This window comes from Raphanus sativus, chromosome 8, assembly GCF_000801105.2.
Source record: "Raphanus sativus cultivar WK10039 chromosome 8, ASM80110v3, whole genome shotgun sequence".
In the NCBI taxonomy this organism is placed as follows: Eukaryota; Viridiplantae; Streptophyta; class Magnoliopsida; order Brassicales; family Brassicaceae; genus Raphanus; species Raphanus sativus.
In genome coordinates this window covers 21,607,721-21,624,765 of record NC_079518.1, presented here as the reverse complement: position 1 = coordinate 21,624,765, position 17,045 = coordinate 21,607,721, and the positions used below count along the sequence as shown (strand labels likewise).

General features: G+C 38.6%; 3 protein-coding genes across 3 annotated transcripts; 2 read left to right on the top strand and 1 right to left on the bottom strand.

Annotated features, from left to right (window-relative positions):
• Positions 1-5,909: 5,909 nt before the first annotated feature.
• On the bottom strand, positions 5,910-11,106 carry LOC108820263 (WAT1-related protein At1g43650-like). Its single transcript, XM_056991659.1, is given in 8 exon segments — positions 5,910-6,235; positions 6,332-6,483; positions 6,564-6,722; positions 9,586-9,817; positions 10,466-10,582; positions 10,704-10,766; positions 10,933-11,058; positions 11,060-11,106. Coding segments are annotated over 8 exon segments (1,026 nt in total). The 3' UTR covers positions 5,910-6,105.
• An 817-nt stretch (positions 11,107-11,923) lies between these two features.
• Positions 11,924-13,246, top strand: LOC130499064 (uncharacterized). Its single transcript, XM_056992968.1, has 2 exons — positions 11,924-11,966; positions 12,693-13,246. Exons 1-2 carry the CDS (start codon positions 11,924-11,926, stop codon positions 13,244-13,246), a joined length of 597 nt encoding a protein of 198 aa, XP_056848948.1.
• A 2,923-nt stretch (positions 13,247-16,169) lies between these two features.
• Positions 16,170-16,844, top strand: LOC130499063 (secreted RxLR effector protein 161-like). Its single transcript, XM_056992967.1, has one exon. It carries the CDS (start codon positions 16,170-16,172, stop codon positions 16,842-16,844), a length of 675 nt encoding a protein of 224 aa, XP_056848947.1.
• Positions 16,845-17,045: the final 201 nt, after the last annotated feature.

Below are 17,045 nucleotides of genomic sequence, written 5' to 3'. Positions count from 1 at the left end.
GATGGGCCTTTCGCGGCCCGTTATCATTTCTTATTGTCTATCACTAGCTAGGGGGTCATATTTGGGCCCAACAGTTAGTACACACGACATCAACTCGGAATGGGTCATGGACTCAGGTTGTTCTTTCCATATCACACCAAAAAAAGATGTGTTGTTTGACCTAGAAAAATTCGAAGGAGGGAGAGTTCTAATGGCTAACAACACCCACTGTGATGTAAAAGGTATTGGTAAGATCAGGATCGTGAGACCCGACGGAACCATAGTGGTTCTTAAGGATGTGAGATACATGCCGACTATGAGCCGGAACTTGATATCTTATGGGATGCTCGAACGATCAGGATGCCATTATGAAGGAAAAGACTTTATGATCAGGTTCTACAAGGACGGGAAGGAGGTCATATCAGGGAAGTTCAACGAAGGTCTTTACTATCTACAAGGGACAGTATCCAAAGGAGAAGCTAACGTGTCTAAAGCGGCGATCGACAAAACAACTATATGGCATTCTAGACTGTGTCATATGAGTTTAAAGAATCTGAAGGTGATGGTAGAAAAGGGATATGTACCGAAGAAAGAAGTGGATAAACTTGAGTTTTGTGAGACGTGTGTCTTGGGTAAATCTCACAAACAAAGCTTTCAAGCTGGGAAACATACCACTAAGGAGATTCTTGAGTACATACATTCAGATTTATGGGGAGCTCCATCAACTCCCGGAAGTCTAGCCGGTAGCAAATACTACATAAGCTTCATCGATGATTTTTCACACAAAGTTTGGATCTACTTTCTTAAGACGAAAGATGAAGCCTTCAGCAAATTCGAAGAATGGAAGGAAGCGGTAGAAAATCAAACAAAGATGAAGATTAAATGTCTAAGAACAGATAATGGCCTTGAGTTTTGCAATCAGAAGTTTGATAAACTATGCAAAGACTCGGGAATCAAGAGACACAAGACTTGTTCGTATACTCCACAACAAAACGGGGTTGCGGAGCGGATGAACAGAACAATCATGGACAAAGTTCGGTGCATGCTCGTGGAGACAGGATTAGGGCAAGAGTTTTGGGCCGAAGCCGCGTCAACGGCCGCATATGTGATCAATCGATCTCCAAACTCTGCGATTGATTACGAGCAACCCGAAGAACGATGGACAGGTACTAAGTGTGACTTAAGTAACCTTAGAAGGTTCGGGTGCTCAGCGTTTGTTCATAAGGTTCAAGATAAAACAAGTCCAAGGGCCATAAAAGGAGTATTTGTGGGATACCCGTTCGGTATTAAAGGTTACCGTGTGTGGATGCCATAAACTGGTAAGTGCGACATCAGTAGGAACGTGGTATTTAACGAAGAAGAGTTATATAAACACACAGAACACGCCAAGAAAGACGCGGAAGTTGCGAGCATGGAGAATAAAAGAAAAGAAAACCGAACGAGAAAAGTGACGTTCAAAGAAGATTTGATAGAAGGCCCGACTCCATCAAACGTAGACGACGAGGAGAAAACTGCTCAAGGTGGAGAATCTATCTGAAAAGAAACGTCCGAAACATCTAACAGCTCGGAAGAAGACGTGTCAATAGACGAAGATGAAACCGGTCCAGAAACAGAGACGAGTATTGATGGTTACATGCTTGCAAGGGACCGAGTTAGAAGGACAATAAAACCACCATCAAGATTTGAAGATGAAGATTTCGTGGCATATGCTTTAGCTGCAGCAGACGAGATAGAAATAGAGGAACCTAAGACCTTCACGGAAGCTATGACGAGTAAGAAAGGGAAGCTATGGAAGAATGGAGCTAACGAAGAGATGGACTCACTCGAACAGAATCGTACATGGATCTTGATCGAGAAACCTGAGAATGCAAAGGTTATTGGATGCAAGTGGATCTTTAAGTTAAAACCGGGGATACCTGGAGTGGAAGAACCAAGGTATAAGGTGAGATTGGTGGTTCAAGGTTTCTCACAACAGGAAGGAATTGATTACAACGAAGTGTTCTCTCCGGTAGTGAAACACGTATCAATTCGCATCATGCTCTCAATCGTGGTTAACAATGACTACGAGCTCGAGCAGATGGACGTAAAGACGGTGTTCTTACACGGGGACCTAGAAGAAAGAATTCTTATGAAGCAACCTGAGGGTTTTGTTAAGAAAGGGGATGAAAACAAAGTGTGTTTGCTTAAGAAATCTTTGTATGGGTTAAAACAATCTCCAAGGCGGTGGAACAAGAGGTTTGATTGTTTTATGAAGACTCAACAGTTTGTAAGAAGCAAGGAGGATCCGTGCGTCTACATGAAGAACGTTAAGACGGCACAAGATGTATTCTTACTCCTATACGTTGATGACATGCTCATAGCCTCGGGAGATAAGCAAGAGATCAAGAACATCAAGGAGAGTTTAAGCAAGGAATTCGAGATGAAAGATTTGGGAAAAGCATCATGGATTTTAGGGATGGATATCATACGAGATAGAGCAAAGGGAACTCTAATATTGTCGCAGGAAAGTTACTTACGGAAGGTGGTGGAGACGTTCAGAATGACGGATGCTAAAGCCGTAGTAACACCACCTTCATCTCAAGTCAAGCTAAGGAGTTTAAGACCATAGCAAAAGGAAGAGGAAAGGGAGTTCATGGAAGAAATTCCTTATTCAAGTGCAGTTGGGAGTATAATGTACGCAATGGTCGGTTCTCGACCGGATCTGGGTTTTGCGGTGGGATTAATAAGCAGATATATGTCTGAACCAGGAAGAGAACACTGGGCAGCTGCTAAGTGGGTTTTAAGGTACCTAACAGGAGCTACAGGAAGGTGTCTAACTTTTACTAAAGGATCGAAGTTCAGCATCGAAGGATTTTGTGATTCTGATTACGCAACAGACCTGGACAGAAGAAGGTCTGTTACAGGTTACGTGTTTCAAGTTTGGGGAAATACGGTAAGTTGGCGGTCGGGATTACAAGACGTAGTAGCTCTTTCAACAACCGAAGCCGAGTACATGGCTCTAACCGCGGCTGCGAAAGAAGATTTATGGCTAAGAAGACTATGCAAGGAACTTGGATTTGATCAAGAAAGTGTCAAGCTAAATTGTGATTCACAAAGCGCTATAGCCCTAGCAAAGAATCATGTTCATCACGAGCGAACTAAGCATGTCGACACTAAGTATCATTTCATCAGAGATGTAGTCGAAGATGGCAGTGTTACTCTATCTAAAATCCATACTAGCAAGAACCCAGCAGATTTTCTAACTAAGGCCTTACCAGGACAAAAGTTTGATCTCTGCTGTGAACTCCTCAAAATAGCCTAAGAGAATGGCACGGCATGTAACTTCGTTATCGATCACCTCGCACAAGAAGAAGTAATTAAAGTTAGAGCACACACTTTACTTCTTATCGATAACAAAGAAGCTCAAGGTGGAAGTTACCTGCTACGGAAGATGCAAGGCAAGGAGGTCTCAGCTCAAGGTGAAGTAGCTGAGAAAGACCAATACAGGATCTCTAGGGGACACGAATGGTTAACTGAAACATGGAGACAAAGTTATTGAGAGAACGTCTTAAACAACTAAGAAAAAAAAGTTGAAGGGAGACGAGTACCTCAAGCGGTAACTAGGAGGCTCAATGGATCGACGGATAAGATTAACGGGGAATGTCTTAAACAGCCAAGTACGAAGCTGAAGGGAGACATGAGTCGTTGATACAGCGGAACGGAGGAGACGCATCGTCTGATCCGAAGCTGGAAGAAGATCGGAAACATTAAGGGGTTACTAAGGAGTTTTCACTATCAAGTCAGGATAAAGGCAAGAGAAGTAAAGAGATGAACAACTTAAATCAAAGAATCAAAGATCACTTACCGAAAAAAAAAGGGACGTCAAATTTTCGGTAAAGTCTCTCAAGTCTCTGATGGTTCAAGAGAACAATTTTCTCTGGGGAAAGAAGAAGTCGCGATCTTCTGACAAGGATCGGAGATTAGAGACGCCGCCAAAGAAGCACTGGTGGTCGGATCGCGAGACTGAGATATGGAGGAGCTGGGTCGAATTTTTCGAAAGGAGAGATAGAATGGAAGATCGAAGGTCCTTGACGAAGGATATGATCAGTGGAGGCCATCATCGCCTGAAGTCACCATCATCGCAAGCGTCGCCGTCCATGGAAGAAGGAGAGCTCAAAGACGTCTTCGGTGGTAACGAAGAGGAAGAGAAGGGAAGCAAATGTGATTAAAGCCCAAGATGGAGTTTATTAGACTAATGGGCTCTAATTGATTTGTCTTGGCCCATCTCTTTTATCCTGCAACAAAGAAGAAGTCGGTTAGTAAAAACGGCAAATACGTTAAGGCAAATACGTAAAGGAAATTTGCCATATTACTTTACAATAGAAACTAGGAACTTCTTCATGTATAAATAGGACTTGATAGGCTCATAAATTAATCATCCAGTCAAGAGAGCAATAGAGATTTAACGAGAGATAGAGATCAAAGAGTTGTGATTTCATCTTTCAAGTATTGTATTAAATCTCAGTTTGGTTCATTCTAATAAAGAGAATACGTTTTGGTCGTTCTTGTTCTAAAGTTATAAAGCACAAGCAAGGTTAAATTCTTATAAGGTTGAAATACTGCTCGACTAATAGGATCATTGATGTGCATGTAAAAATGGGGACGCTGAAATTCACGTCTTTTGTGTATGAACACCCCATACAGCATATGAGGAATGACGTGTGGTATATCTTGAGAAATATCAGTTTAAATAGACATGAAAGGTGGTTCTTGGTAGGAGACTTTCATGAGATAATGAATAAAGCATAAAAGCTGGTGGTCCTTTGAGAGCTGAGAGATATTTTTTTTTGGTTTTTGTGCATTTATGTAAGATTGCAGAATCAAAGAAATCCCAATTTCAGGGGATAAATTGTCGTGGGCTGAAGTATGAGAGGCGATCACAAATAGCGTCAAAGGGAATGTATAGGTTCAGTGTAGATTGGACAGAGCATTCGGGAATGCGGAATAGTTTTGACTGTTTCCGCGAATCCACTCAACATACATTGAGAGGATTGGTTCAGACGATTGGCCAGTGCATACGAGTTTGGTAAATGATGGTCAGAGAAAAACGGGAAGATTTACCTTTGTTAAAAGGTGGTGTACTAAACCGGAAGCGTTGGAAGTTGTTAAGGAAAGAATAGAACACAAATTTGTCGGCGACAAGAGAATCAGTCACAGATCGTATCGAGTCCTGTCGAAAAGAGCTGTCTAAGAGGAAACAAAAATCTAACAGTAATTCTAAGGTTATGATCGCGAAATTGAAGAAATATTTGGAAACAAAAGGATTGAAACAGTTTCTTGATATTCAAAGTATCTCTGCCATGAAACTTGATTTGGAAAAAGCTTATCAAACAGAAATCCAAGAACTCCTGGCTGCAAGTTGAAATAATAACACCCATGTGTTTCATGAATGGGTAGAAACCGGGAGAATGAGGAACAACGTCCACTCATTGATTAATAATGGAGGCACCAAGCATATTTATGAGGAAAGCAAAAGAAAGACTGCAATGAACTATTTTAACAATCTGTTTAAGCCATTTGGTTGCAGAAAAGTTACTGGATGGAATGCAGAGTCGAGTCACGGATGGAATGAATGCAAGTTTGAAGAAAAACGGATTTGACTCAAAAATCAAACGAGCAGTGAAAGCGATTAAGAGCGACAAGGCATCTGGTAAGGTTGATATGGTGCACCCACTGAGTTGAATCGTGGATGCGATGATGCATGTTTGGGAATGTGGTGAATTATATGTGATGTCGTAATGAAATGAGAATATAATCGAATCTTGTTGATATGTTGTCTTTTGCTAACCACTTATTGTTCTGCATTACGTCTGGCTCACACGGATCGTATCTTACTAAGTAATTTATTTGATATTTTCCTTTCCTTTACGAATTTTTAAGGATAACATTTGTATTATAAAATAGCCTAATTTCTACAAATTTTCTTCTGCGAAATACTGACCCGACAATATTTTCAAACAATTTTCTCACCAATAAAAAAAATCGCCGAAGATAAGAAAGAAGGAGGGAAAAACTCCACATTCATGATTACACGCGGACATTATTGATAATGGTGATAGTTGGGACAAAGTGCATAGAGACGGAATATTAGACAATCATCTCTCCTTTAGTCTCTTGTAGGATTTGCTTCTCACCATATTTTTGTTCTTCGTCTTCTTTAGTTTTACCCCAAAGACCAATGTATAGTCCACACACCAACAGAAAGGCTCCACAAACACTGCTCCAGTTGTATCCCCAAGATTAAACAAACACATTACAACATATATTGATATAATATATAAATTACAATATTCTTGGGAAGAAACCCACAAACCTTCCAAGATAGAGGGTTTCCTTAAAAAGGAAAGACGAGACGATGCATGTAATGATGAGAGCTAAAGGAGTGTAGAGTGCAGTGAATACTGGTCCTTTCTTCTCTATAGCCCATACTTGTAACCAATATGTGAATCCAGTTACCATAATTCCCTGTTTAAGTTTGTGTAGAAGGAAGAGTTTCCATATTAATATATTATCTAAAGATCAGCGATAAAATTAGGTAGACATACACAATAAGCCATTGATAGAAGAGGTAAGCCAAATTCGATCTTCCAAACTGATGGACTTCTATTCACTGCGAGTGCCCAAACTGCGGTTTGCATACAACTGAAGACGCATTGAAGTGTTACCAGTCGCAACTTAGCTGTGTATTCTTTCATCACCTTGCTCTAACAACACAATTTTTTTTGAGGATTAATGGATATTTTTCTTAGATTAAATAAAAATGTCCATTGATGAAAATATTAACGAACATTAAATTTTCGAGTGGGGGTGTCATGAACATTGAACCTATAGACTTGAATTTATCATTTGTCATCTATCTCTTTCATAATATATAATAGATAATGATTTTTTCAGTTCTTATAATCAGTTTACCCATACTATTTATTACATAACGTGGCGTATCTACACGAAATATAATCTTGTACTTATGTTTACCTACTTATACGCATGTGTTGTTCAGTTGTTGGTTACTTATCAATGATAAATACAATTTCAGCTTTGACTCAAAATTTTTTCTTTCCCAAAATAGACAAGGACCGGTTCCTAGTAATATGTAAATCATAACTAAATTTATATGCGTCTTTTTAGAACTGATAAAATTTTGACATTTTTTTTTTTACTTTTTACATCACTAAATCCATTTAAAACACACAATTAGAGCAAAAAGGATGTTTTTTTTTCCGTAAAAGTGTACCAAAAATTACGTATACACATCAGGACTTCTTTAGTAGGTACCCATACGTAAAAATTTGGAAAATGTGTTGGCAACCCGAAAATAAGTGATTTTCCGTATAATATTATCACAGGTAGTGACTCGTTGCACGGGGTGAAAATTTAGAAAAAGTATTTATGTTAGATAATTGTAATTTTATTTAAAATTGAAGTATTACATTACAATTTTTCAGTTGGTAAATTTTAAATACCTATATTACTAAAACTGAATTACCTTTTGGTATTGTTTGGAAAGTTGGATAGAAGATTAAATATAAATTGTTTGGAAATATGGTAGCAGATTAATATTTTTTTTTATTTATACATTTAGCTAGTGCATTTCTTTTTTATTTACAGATTATGCGTTTGAAAACATAAATAGCAGATTAAATGAGAATTATTTGGAAACACGGATAACAGATTAAATATATTTTTTATTTTTATATTTAGCCATTGCATTTCTTTCTTATTTATAGAATATGCGTTTGGAAAGTTAGATAGCAAAAGAAATGAGAATTGTTTGGAAACATATGTAACAGATTAAATATTTTTTATTTACACATTTAGCCACTATATCTTTTTATGATTTACAAAATCTCGAAATATATAGTGTATGTTATATAAAACTATTTATAAATATAGTATTACTTTATTTAGTTTTATTCAAATATAAAAAATTAAGAGTTCAATTTTCAGAAAATATGCATTATGTTAATTAAACTGGTATTACGCTATTAGGGAGTTTATGATGCGTGGAGTTATCATGTTGTTATTTTTTCTGCAGAAATTTTAAAATAAATTAACAAAATAACTGGTTAATATATGAATAGTATAATTACATAAAATTGCATAAAGTTATAAAACTTTTAATATAACATTATGTACAAATAAATAATCATTATTATAAAACAATATATTCTACTCTATATGTAAATTACAAAATATATATATGAGATACTTTTATAAAACCAGCGGTTTATGAATTTACGTTGAATACAAATTAAATCAAACACCCGCCGGGGAAGCGGGTCAAGTTTTAATTTTGGCTTATAACTAAAAATATATTAAAGACTTTGCAGAGTTTGGAGTACATGTACTATAAAAGCTTTGCAGATTTTGGTATGTATTTAATAGTGTCATTCAATTCTCGTATATATATTTGGCCAGTATTCCAAGTAAACAGGATAATACATATAACATATTTGTATATAGTACTATTATATTTGTATATAGTGATTTTAGTTAAATATATAAAAACACAATCAATAGTAAACAAAACTCACATCGCTTGTAGATCAATAAAATGGTTACGATGGCACATAGTTACTTTTGGATCCAATGACTTGGAACCTTGACTAATTGAAAACCTTGTAGATCAGTAAAATAACTCTTGCGATCCAGAACAATACACAAATAAGTTTTAAACACAATTGTTTTAGTCATTGTTTAAAAAATGCAACTGTTCATAAAGTATCAATGTTGCAGTGATAAAAAGTTTCTCTTGACGAAGAAAGCTACGTAATCAGAACTATAGTTGGGTTTACTGAAACTTCTTATAAAAAGATTACAAAACTCTTTGTACAAAATTTTCGAGTACAAAACTTGGACTTTTCAGTGTTTAAGTAAAAGTTTTGAGAGGTGTTACTCCATTGTATAACTTTTCTAAGTAAATAATTTGTTCATCACGGATCTAAATTCGGAAACCCAATATTAAAAAAGCATTACACCAAAATTAATAATAATAACATGTACAGTACGTAAGACCAATGATTTTTTTTGTAAATAGTCTAGTAAAAGATGAATTTTTAGTTAAGAAATGTAAGAAGATCTATAAAACTGATACATAATTAAGGATAATGGTAATTTTGTAAATAATTTACATATTTAGATTGCTTATTAATAATGCTCCTTCTTTACTATATGGAGGATATTATATAGTATAGTGACTCGTCACAGTAGAATTATGTGATATTTGTTTTACCATACTTTAAAATTGATTTTATTTCAAGAAAATACATGTAATAAAAATAATCTTTTATTTTTTTTATCTGTATTTTTTTTGGCAAGATATGATCCTGTAATCATATTACTTATTATATAAGAAAAAATCTTGCCATGATCTTGAGATGTGTAGAACACATATATAACTAGAAATTTATTTAGATGACTAGAAGTCTAGAACTCATATCATATAATATTATTGTTTTCGTAGTGAACAGTAATGCGATAACTCAATATGTCGAGCAATTAATAATAAAATAGAATGGGAGAATGAGTACGCTGTACGCAACTAGTGACAGTGAGTGAGTGGCGTACCTGCAATACAATCCACAAACACCAGCAGGTATTGGCGGCAAGCATAGTGATGGATCCTTTTACTGAATTTTTTGTTGATGGAATGGCCTTGTTTGGAATGGTCTTGTTGCTGTCATGATTGATCAAACTTGGCCCTTTCACAAATGCGAACACTAGTGCGCCCAACATACCTACCATCGAACCAAATACTTTCGCCAGTCCGTATGACTTCTTTAACGTCACCGTCTCTAATCTTCAAAAGTAATTGGGTCAATTCAGGTTAGGTTGAGTTGGAAATTTATCAACTGAGTTCTATTGGTTTAAACTGTACTATAGACAACTTATATCGGTGTCTCTACCACGTGTGTTTGAGAAAATTAAAAGTAATATAGATAAAAGATCTATAGAATTACTTAAAAGTTTATTTGTCAATAATTTACTTGATATGTTTTTCCACAGTGGAAAATAGGGTCTGAAAACAGCTACCAAATAGGTTCTGATAATTAATATATTTTAACCAACAAATATTTTTTTGTAAAAAAAATGCCAACATATATTTGTATCTTACAAAATAATTTTATTTCATATATAAATATTAAAGTTGAGTGGCAAGAAAAGTTCTTACAAGATAAAGTTTTGATTTTTAGTTGGCAAGAAAAAAGGACTGGATTATTTTTTTAATCGATATTTGCTTTAGGAATATTAAAAGAATTAGTAAAATACATTAAAGTGATTTAAAAGATTTTGTTTGATTACGATTCTTTAGCTTTTATCATGAATTATATGAAACTAAACTAAAGTATGCCCCTCCCCTGAGATTGTTTTTTGAAATTCTTTGATCTACACAAGCTGACAAGCATAAAATAAACGAATATAAGGATAGAAGCATTAGTGTGGTTACCTGAAAAGAAAAGCCAATACGAAGGTGATAGAGGGAATGGCGTTGGTGGTTGCTGCTGCAAAGGTGGCAGTGGTGTTGTCGATGGCCACATAGAAGAGGTTAAGACTTAGCGTGAGTCTGAATTAAATTTTATCAACATCAATATAGTTTGTTAGACAATCATGTACGTGACATGATTGATCAAATAGTATTAACTTGGAAAATTTTCAACTAGTAGAAATACACAAGACATGCATACCCGCATAAGGAGATCATGAAAATTTTCAGCAGCAAGAAGAAGGACAGAGGGGATGATTTGGCGCTGAAAAAAAAACATACTATGAATATGAGAATATATATGTCCAGTGCCATTCGTAGTGATAGGATCAGGCTAACGACTAAATCATGTTCATTGAAGAACATGACATGGTGCTTTTTTTTTCTTATGATGTTAAACGGATGAGTTAAAGTAACAGAAAAGGGACAACCTTTCAAGGAAGAATGCGAAAGGGGACAACGCCAGAGCAGCGAAGGCTTGTCGGTAGAAAACAAAGACAAAAGGGTTGGTCCCTTGAGAGATGGCCACTTTTGAGAGCAATGGCATTCCTGCGTATAATCTGTACAAACACCATTGCCATGTTGGCTTTGTGCTTCATCATCATGGAGTAATAGTGATGTATGTTTTCTTATCTTCGTTTTATATGCTGAAGCTTTGCTTCTCTCCCGCTATTTATGCTTTCTGTTTCGGTGGACACTTTAAAGATTTTTGTCTTCTTTTTGGGGAAACTATTACAAATATGGACACGTGTACTTCCATTGAGATGAAATTCACAGACGTTACAATCAAAACCGCACCTACATCTCCTCATAAAACCGAACAAATCACTACTTCTAGCGGTGAATACATGTGCTTTATCTATGGTTTCGATTTGACATAAAGAGAAGTATTGTTATATAGAATTTTGAATTATACATGGAAGTACTGATAGAAATAGAAGTGAAAATAACAATTGAAACAAGATGGTGTATATGGAAAAAAAGTTGTAAAACCGTTTCATCCTCTCTAGAAAACGGTATCACCAAGAATATCTCATAACTGATCTCCACATCATCATAAACTCCAAATAAAGTTCAGATGAAAATGGCCGATAGTACAGACTCATCTGAAATGAAGAAGAAAGAAAGGTAAATAACATGTGAGTCATTCATTAAGTATGAGAGGCTAAACCAAGTTCAAAGACTCGGACATAATTTAACTCTTAACATGAAAAAAAACATAACACCTAAAGCGCCTAAAGAACAAACAAGAATTCTAGTTACGAGATTAGTGCTCGCACATCTCCAGTATATGTGCGTTCGAACTTACTTTCGTACATTTAATAACTTGTTAAAAAAAAATAGAGATATTTACTAGTAGCCCAAAATGTTTTTCTATCTTCCAGTCCATAAAACTTCAGGACCGGGTCTGAAGATTGAAGCATGGTTCAAAAGATTTTCATGTTTGAAGGTTTTCTAAAGCTGGGTATGTTAAGATGAAGTTCATCTAATGTCAGATGTTATATCCGCAGTGTGAGAAGTGTGGAGCTCGATCCAGTGCATGAGGATTGTTGGGCCGTGACCCAAATGAGAAGTTGAAGTAGTCTGGGCTAGGAAAGACTTGATGCGAAGGCCCATTGCTTAATGAAGACTTGGTGTAGTGCGTCGTAGAGTATTACTACTCTGTAACAACCTCATCGTCTTTATCTTATCTGTATAACAAGTTGTAGATTGATCTTGAGCTTGAAAGCGAGAGAGCTCATCTTGTAAACACAGAGAAGAGATCTAGTGAATTACCAGGTGCCGCTCTGAAGGAGACGTACCTCGTCGTTTGACAAGAAACTCTAAAACTTCGTGCTTGCATTGCGTTCTTAGTTCTTTCGCTTAGTCTCGAATCGATCTCGATCAAACTCGTAGAGGAGTCGCGAACCTGTACGGGAAACAACGAACGAGTCAACGATTCAATACCACGAAGAGAAGCTAAGATAGATCGATATCTTTCACAATCGGTATCAGAGTCAGGTTCAAACAAGGAGTGATTCGATCGGATCGTTGCAAGCAAGTGAAGCAATCATACGGATCTACTTGATCTACAAAGGAAGTACTCTTATCTCTAAGAATCAGATCTTATAACAAGTTTGAGATACTAGTTTTAAGATCACAGTCTTGGAATGTATACAAGTGTACTGGTGATTGCGTGTGTTATCTGCAGGTAACAGGTACACGCAAGCGAGGGTCATCGAGAAGATGGATCCTACGCGAGGAAAGTTTGAGATCGAGAAGTTCGATGGGAAGGGAGATTTCGGCTTATGGAAGTTCAAGATGCTGGCTCAGTTAGAGATTCAAGGCTTACTATCGGTCCTCAAGGAGGAAACTACGTCAACATCTGATGGACAAAAGGCGGATGATGACGACGAAGTTGACGTAAAGAAGGACGTCAAGAAAGCAGAGAAGGACCTACGCGTCAGAAGCCTACTTAGCGTATGCTTGAGTGACGTGATTCTAAGGAAGATCATGCACGAGACGACTGCCTTGAGCATGTGGAAAGCATTGGAGAAGGACTATCAAACCAAGTCGCTACCAAACAGGATCTACCTCAAGAAGAAGTTTTCCTGCTACAAAAGGGAGGAGGACAAATCGATGGAAGAAAATTTTGATTTGTTTCTGAAGCTGATTGATGATCTAGCTAGCATCAAGGTGACCATATCAGATGAAGACCAGGCGATTCAGCTACCTCAAGCTTACCGCCAGTCTATGAACCATTAGTTCATACACTGCAGTATGGCACTGGGAAGGACACGCTTACCGTGAGCGAAGTAATGGCATCAGCTTACTCCAAGGAGGTGGAGCTTAAGCAAAAGGGAATATCAACTAAGTCAAAGCAATCTGAAGGCCTCTACACGGAGTCAAGAGGAAGGTCAAGAGGAAGAAACGAAGGTGGAAATTCAAAGCCATGGCAGAACAGGTCTAAAGGACATGCAAGATCAAAGTCAAGAGGAAAGGGAAATGGAAAGCCAGACAAGACGTGTTGGGTTTGTGGAAGTGATACACACTGGAAGAGAGATTGCCCAGAGCGAACAGAACTCTGAGCATCCTAAGAATGGGAACTCAGCAAACGTGGCTCTAAATCTACCAGGTCTCTTGTCCTAACAGCAAGTCTATACGTCTCTGAAAATGAGTGGGTACTAGACTCTGGTTGCACATTCCACATCACACCACGAAGAGAGCTGCTGACAGACTTTGTGGAACAAGACGGAAATAAAGTGATGATGGGAAACAATACGTTCTGCATGGTGAAAGGAATGGGGAGCATCACTATAGACAATAGTGATGGCTCAGTTCTAGTCTTGAAGAATGTAAGATTCGTGCCAGAGATGGGGAGAAATCTTATATCATACGGTCAACTGGAAAGCTCAGGATGTAGCTACAGAGGCAAGGACTACAAGATAGAGTTCTTCAAAGGAGAGAAGAAAGTGATCACAGGAACCTACATTAACGGCTTGTACTACCTTCAAGGAACTGTGAGGAGAGCAGAAGCCAACTCTGCAACCAACTCGATTGACAGAACAAAGCAATGGCACTCAAGGCTGGCTCACATGAACATACGATCGATGCAACTACTGGCAAGAAAAGGCTACTTAGGAGATAAAGACATTGGAACGCTCAGCTTTTGTGAAGGATGTGCAATGGGAAAATCACATAAGCAGAAGTTCCAGAGAGCTAAGCATTTCTCAAAGGAAGTGCTGGAATATGTGCATACAGATCTTTGGGGATCTCCTAATACGGTTTCGAGCTTAACAGGGGCTCATTACTTCCTTACCTTTACAGATGATTATTCTAAAAAGGTTTGGATTTATTTCTTGAAAACTAAAGATGAAGTGTTTCGATGTTTTGCAGAGTGGAAAGCATTGGTGGAAAATCAAAAGGGAAGGAAGATCAAGTTCCTGAGGACTGACAATGGGCTAGAGTTCTGCAATCAACAAATGGACAAGCTCTGCAGTGACTCGGGGATTAAACATCACAAGACCTGCTCCTACACACCTCAGCAGAACGGGATCTCAGAGAGGATGAATCGAAGTATTATGGATAAAGTTAGGTCCATGCTAGTGGAGACTGGGTTGGATGGAAGCTACTGGGCAGAGGCTGCCTCAACTGCCGTGTACCTCATCAACAGGTCACCAAATGCATCAATATCATTCGATATCCCTGAAGAGAGATGGTCAGGTTCAAAACCGAGATACGATCACTTGAAGAGTTTTGGTTGTGTGGCGTACGTGCATCAAGTAAAAGAAAAGACCAGTCCTAGGGCAGCTAAGGGGATTTTCTTAGGATATGCACAAGGTGTCAAGGGCTACAGAGTATGGTTGTTGGATGAAGAGAAGGTTATGGTGAGCAAAGATGTGATATTCGATGAAACGAAATTGTTCAAGGATATACAACAGGATAAGAGTGGTTCAGAAAGCAAGGAGAGTTCACCACCTAAGAAGACGGTTACATTCAGAAGCAATCTAGAGGAGTTCTACGATGATGAACCTTCAAATGAAGGTGGAGTTTCTTCGGGACAGGACAGTGCGGAGCATCATCAGGAAGAGGGAGTTTTGACAGGAAGCGAGTCAGAAAGTGAAAATCAGGAGTCAGACTCAGAGGAGGTGGCAACAGGAATAGCAGAAGAAACCGAGATTGGATCATACTGGTTAGCCAGAGACAGAGAAAGAAGGACGATTCGGCCACCATCTAAGTTTGAAGATGCGGATTTCTTAGCGTATGCACCGGCTAGTGCAGAGGATGTGGAAGTAGAGGAACCTAAGAGCTACAAGGAAGCTATGGAAAGTAAAGAGAGAAAACTTTGGAAGAATGCATCAGACGAAGAGATGACATCTTTGAGGAAGAACCATACATGGATTATGCTGAAAGACCAAAGGATTGTAAAGTCATTGGCTGCAGATGGCTGTACAAATACAAACCAGGCATACCAGGCGTAGAGGATCCGAGACATAAGGGGAGGCTAGTAGCGAAAGGCTACGCTCAGACGGAAGGCATAGACTATAACGAAGTGTTTGCACCAGTGGTGAAACACGTGTCTATTCGTTTGTTACTGGCGTCGGTGGTTCAGTACGACTTAGAGTTGGAGCAACTAGATGTTAAAACAGCCTTTCTACATGGAGTCCTAAAGGAGAGAGTCTACATGGAACAGCCAGAAGGGTACATAGAGAAAGGAAAGGAGAAGATGGTGTGCCTATTGAGAAAGTCCCTCTATGGACTGAAGCAGTCACCACGAGAATGGAACTACAGGTTTCACACGTTTATGGTGAAACAGGGTTTCCTACGAAGTGAGTACGATCCTTGCGTCTATCTTAAAGGATCAGACGTGGAGGACATGGTGTATCTTCTACTATATGTGGACGATATGCTTATAGCATCTAAGGAGTTGGAGAGGATTCAGCGGCTTAAGGATCAGCTGAGTGCTGAATTCGAGATGAAGGATCTAGGGAGAGCTCAAAGAATCCTAGGGATGGATATCATTCGAGACAGGAAGAATGGCACCCTAACGCTATCACAGAATGAATATCTTGCAAAAGTTCTAAAGATGTTCAGCATGTGGGATTGCAAGCAAGTCAGTACACCTCTAGGTTCGCAGTTCAAGCTATAAGCAGTTGCCAAGGAGAAGAAGCTAGAAGAAGCTAAAGCTATGGAGGATGTACCTTATTCAAGCGCGGTGGGAAGCCTTATGTATGCCATGGTTGGTTCCAGACCGGACCTTGCTTACGCTGTTGGAATGGGATGTCGTTACATGAGTCAACCTGGAAGGGAGCATTGGTCAGCTGTGAAATGGATAATGCGATATATTAGAGGAGCGTTGAAGGTGAACTTATCTTTCAAAAAGGGAGAAGACTTCAAGATTCGAGGGTACTGCGATTCGGACTATGCTACTGACAGAGATTGCAGCAGGTCTATCACTGGATACATTTATACTGTTGGTGGTAACACGGTGAGCTGGAGGTCGTCGCTGCAGAAGGTAGTGGCTTTGTCCACTACAGAAGCAGAATACATGGCACTGTCAGATGCAGTTCGAGAGGGTATCTGGTTAAAAGGAATATGTGAGGAGCTGAAGCTAAACAGTGGAGCAGTAGAAGTTCATTGCGACTCTCAGAGTGCTATCTACCTAGCAAGAAACTTTGTCTACCGAGAGAAGACTAAGCACATAGCGACGAAGTACAATTTCATCAGAGACATAATTGCAGATGGAATTGTAGAGCTACGGAAGATTCACACGTCAGTGAATCCTGCTGATATGTTAACAAAGGTATTACCTGAAGAGAAGTTCGAAGGATGCTTAGCAAAGCTAGGCGTCATGGAAGCTTGATGAAAGGGTGGAGCACAGTCGGTGTTGGAACTGAGACAGCGACTGAGAAGCAGATTCGTCTCGGGAGTCAGAGAGGCGGAGGTGACTGATATCGGCGATTGATTGAAGTCGGAGGGTTCGAAGTGAGGACAAAAGAACCAGAGATCCAGGGCGGCAAGCGATAAGCACGAACAAGTCCATGAAGGTTCGTGGAGACTACGG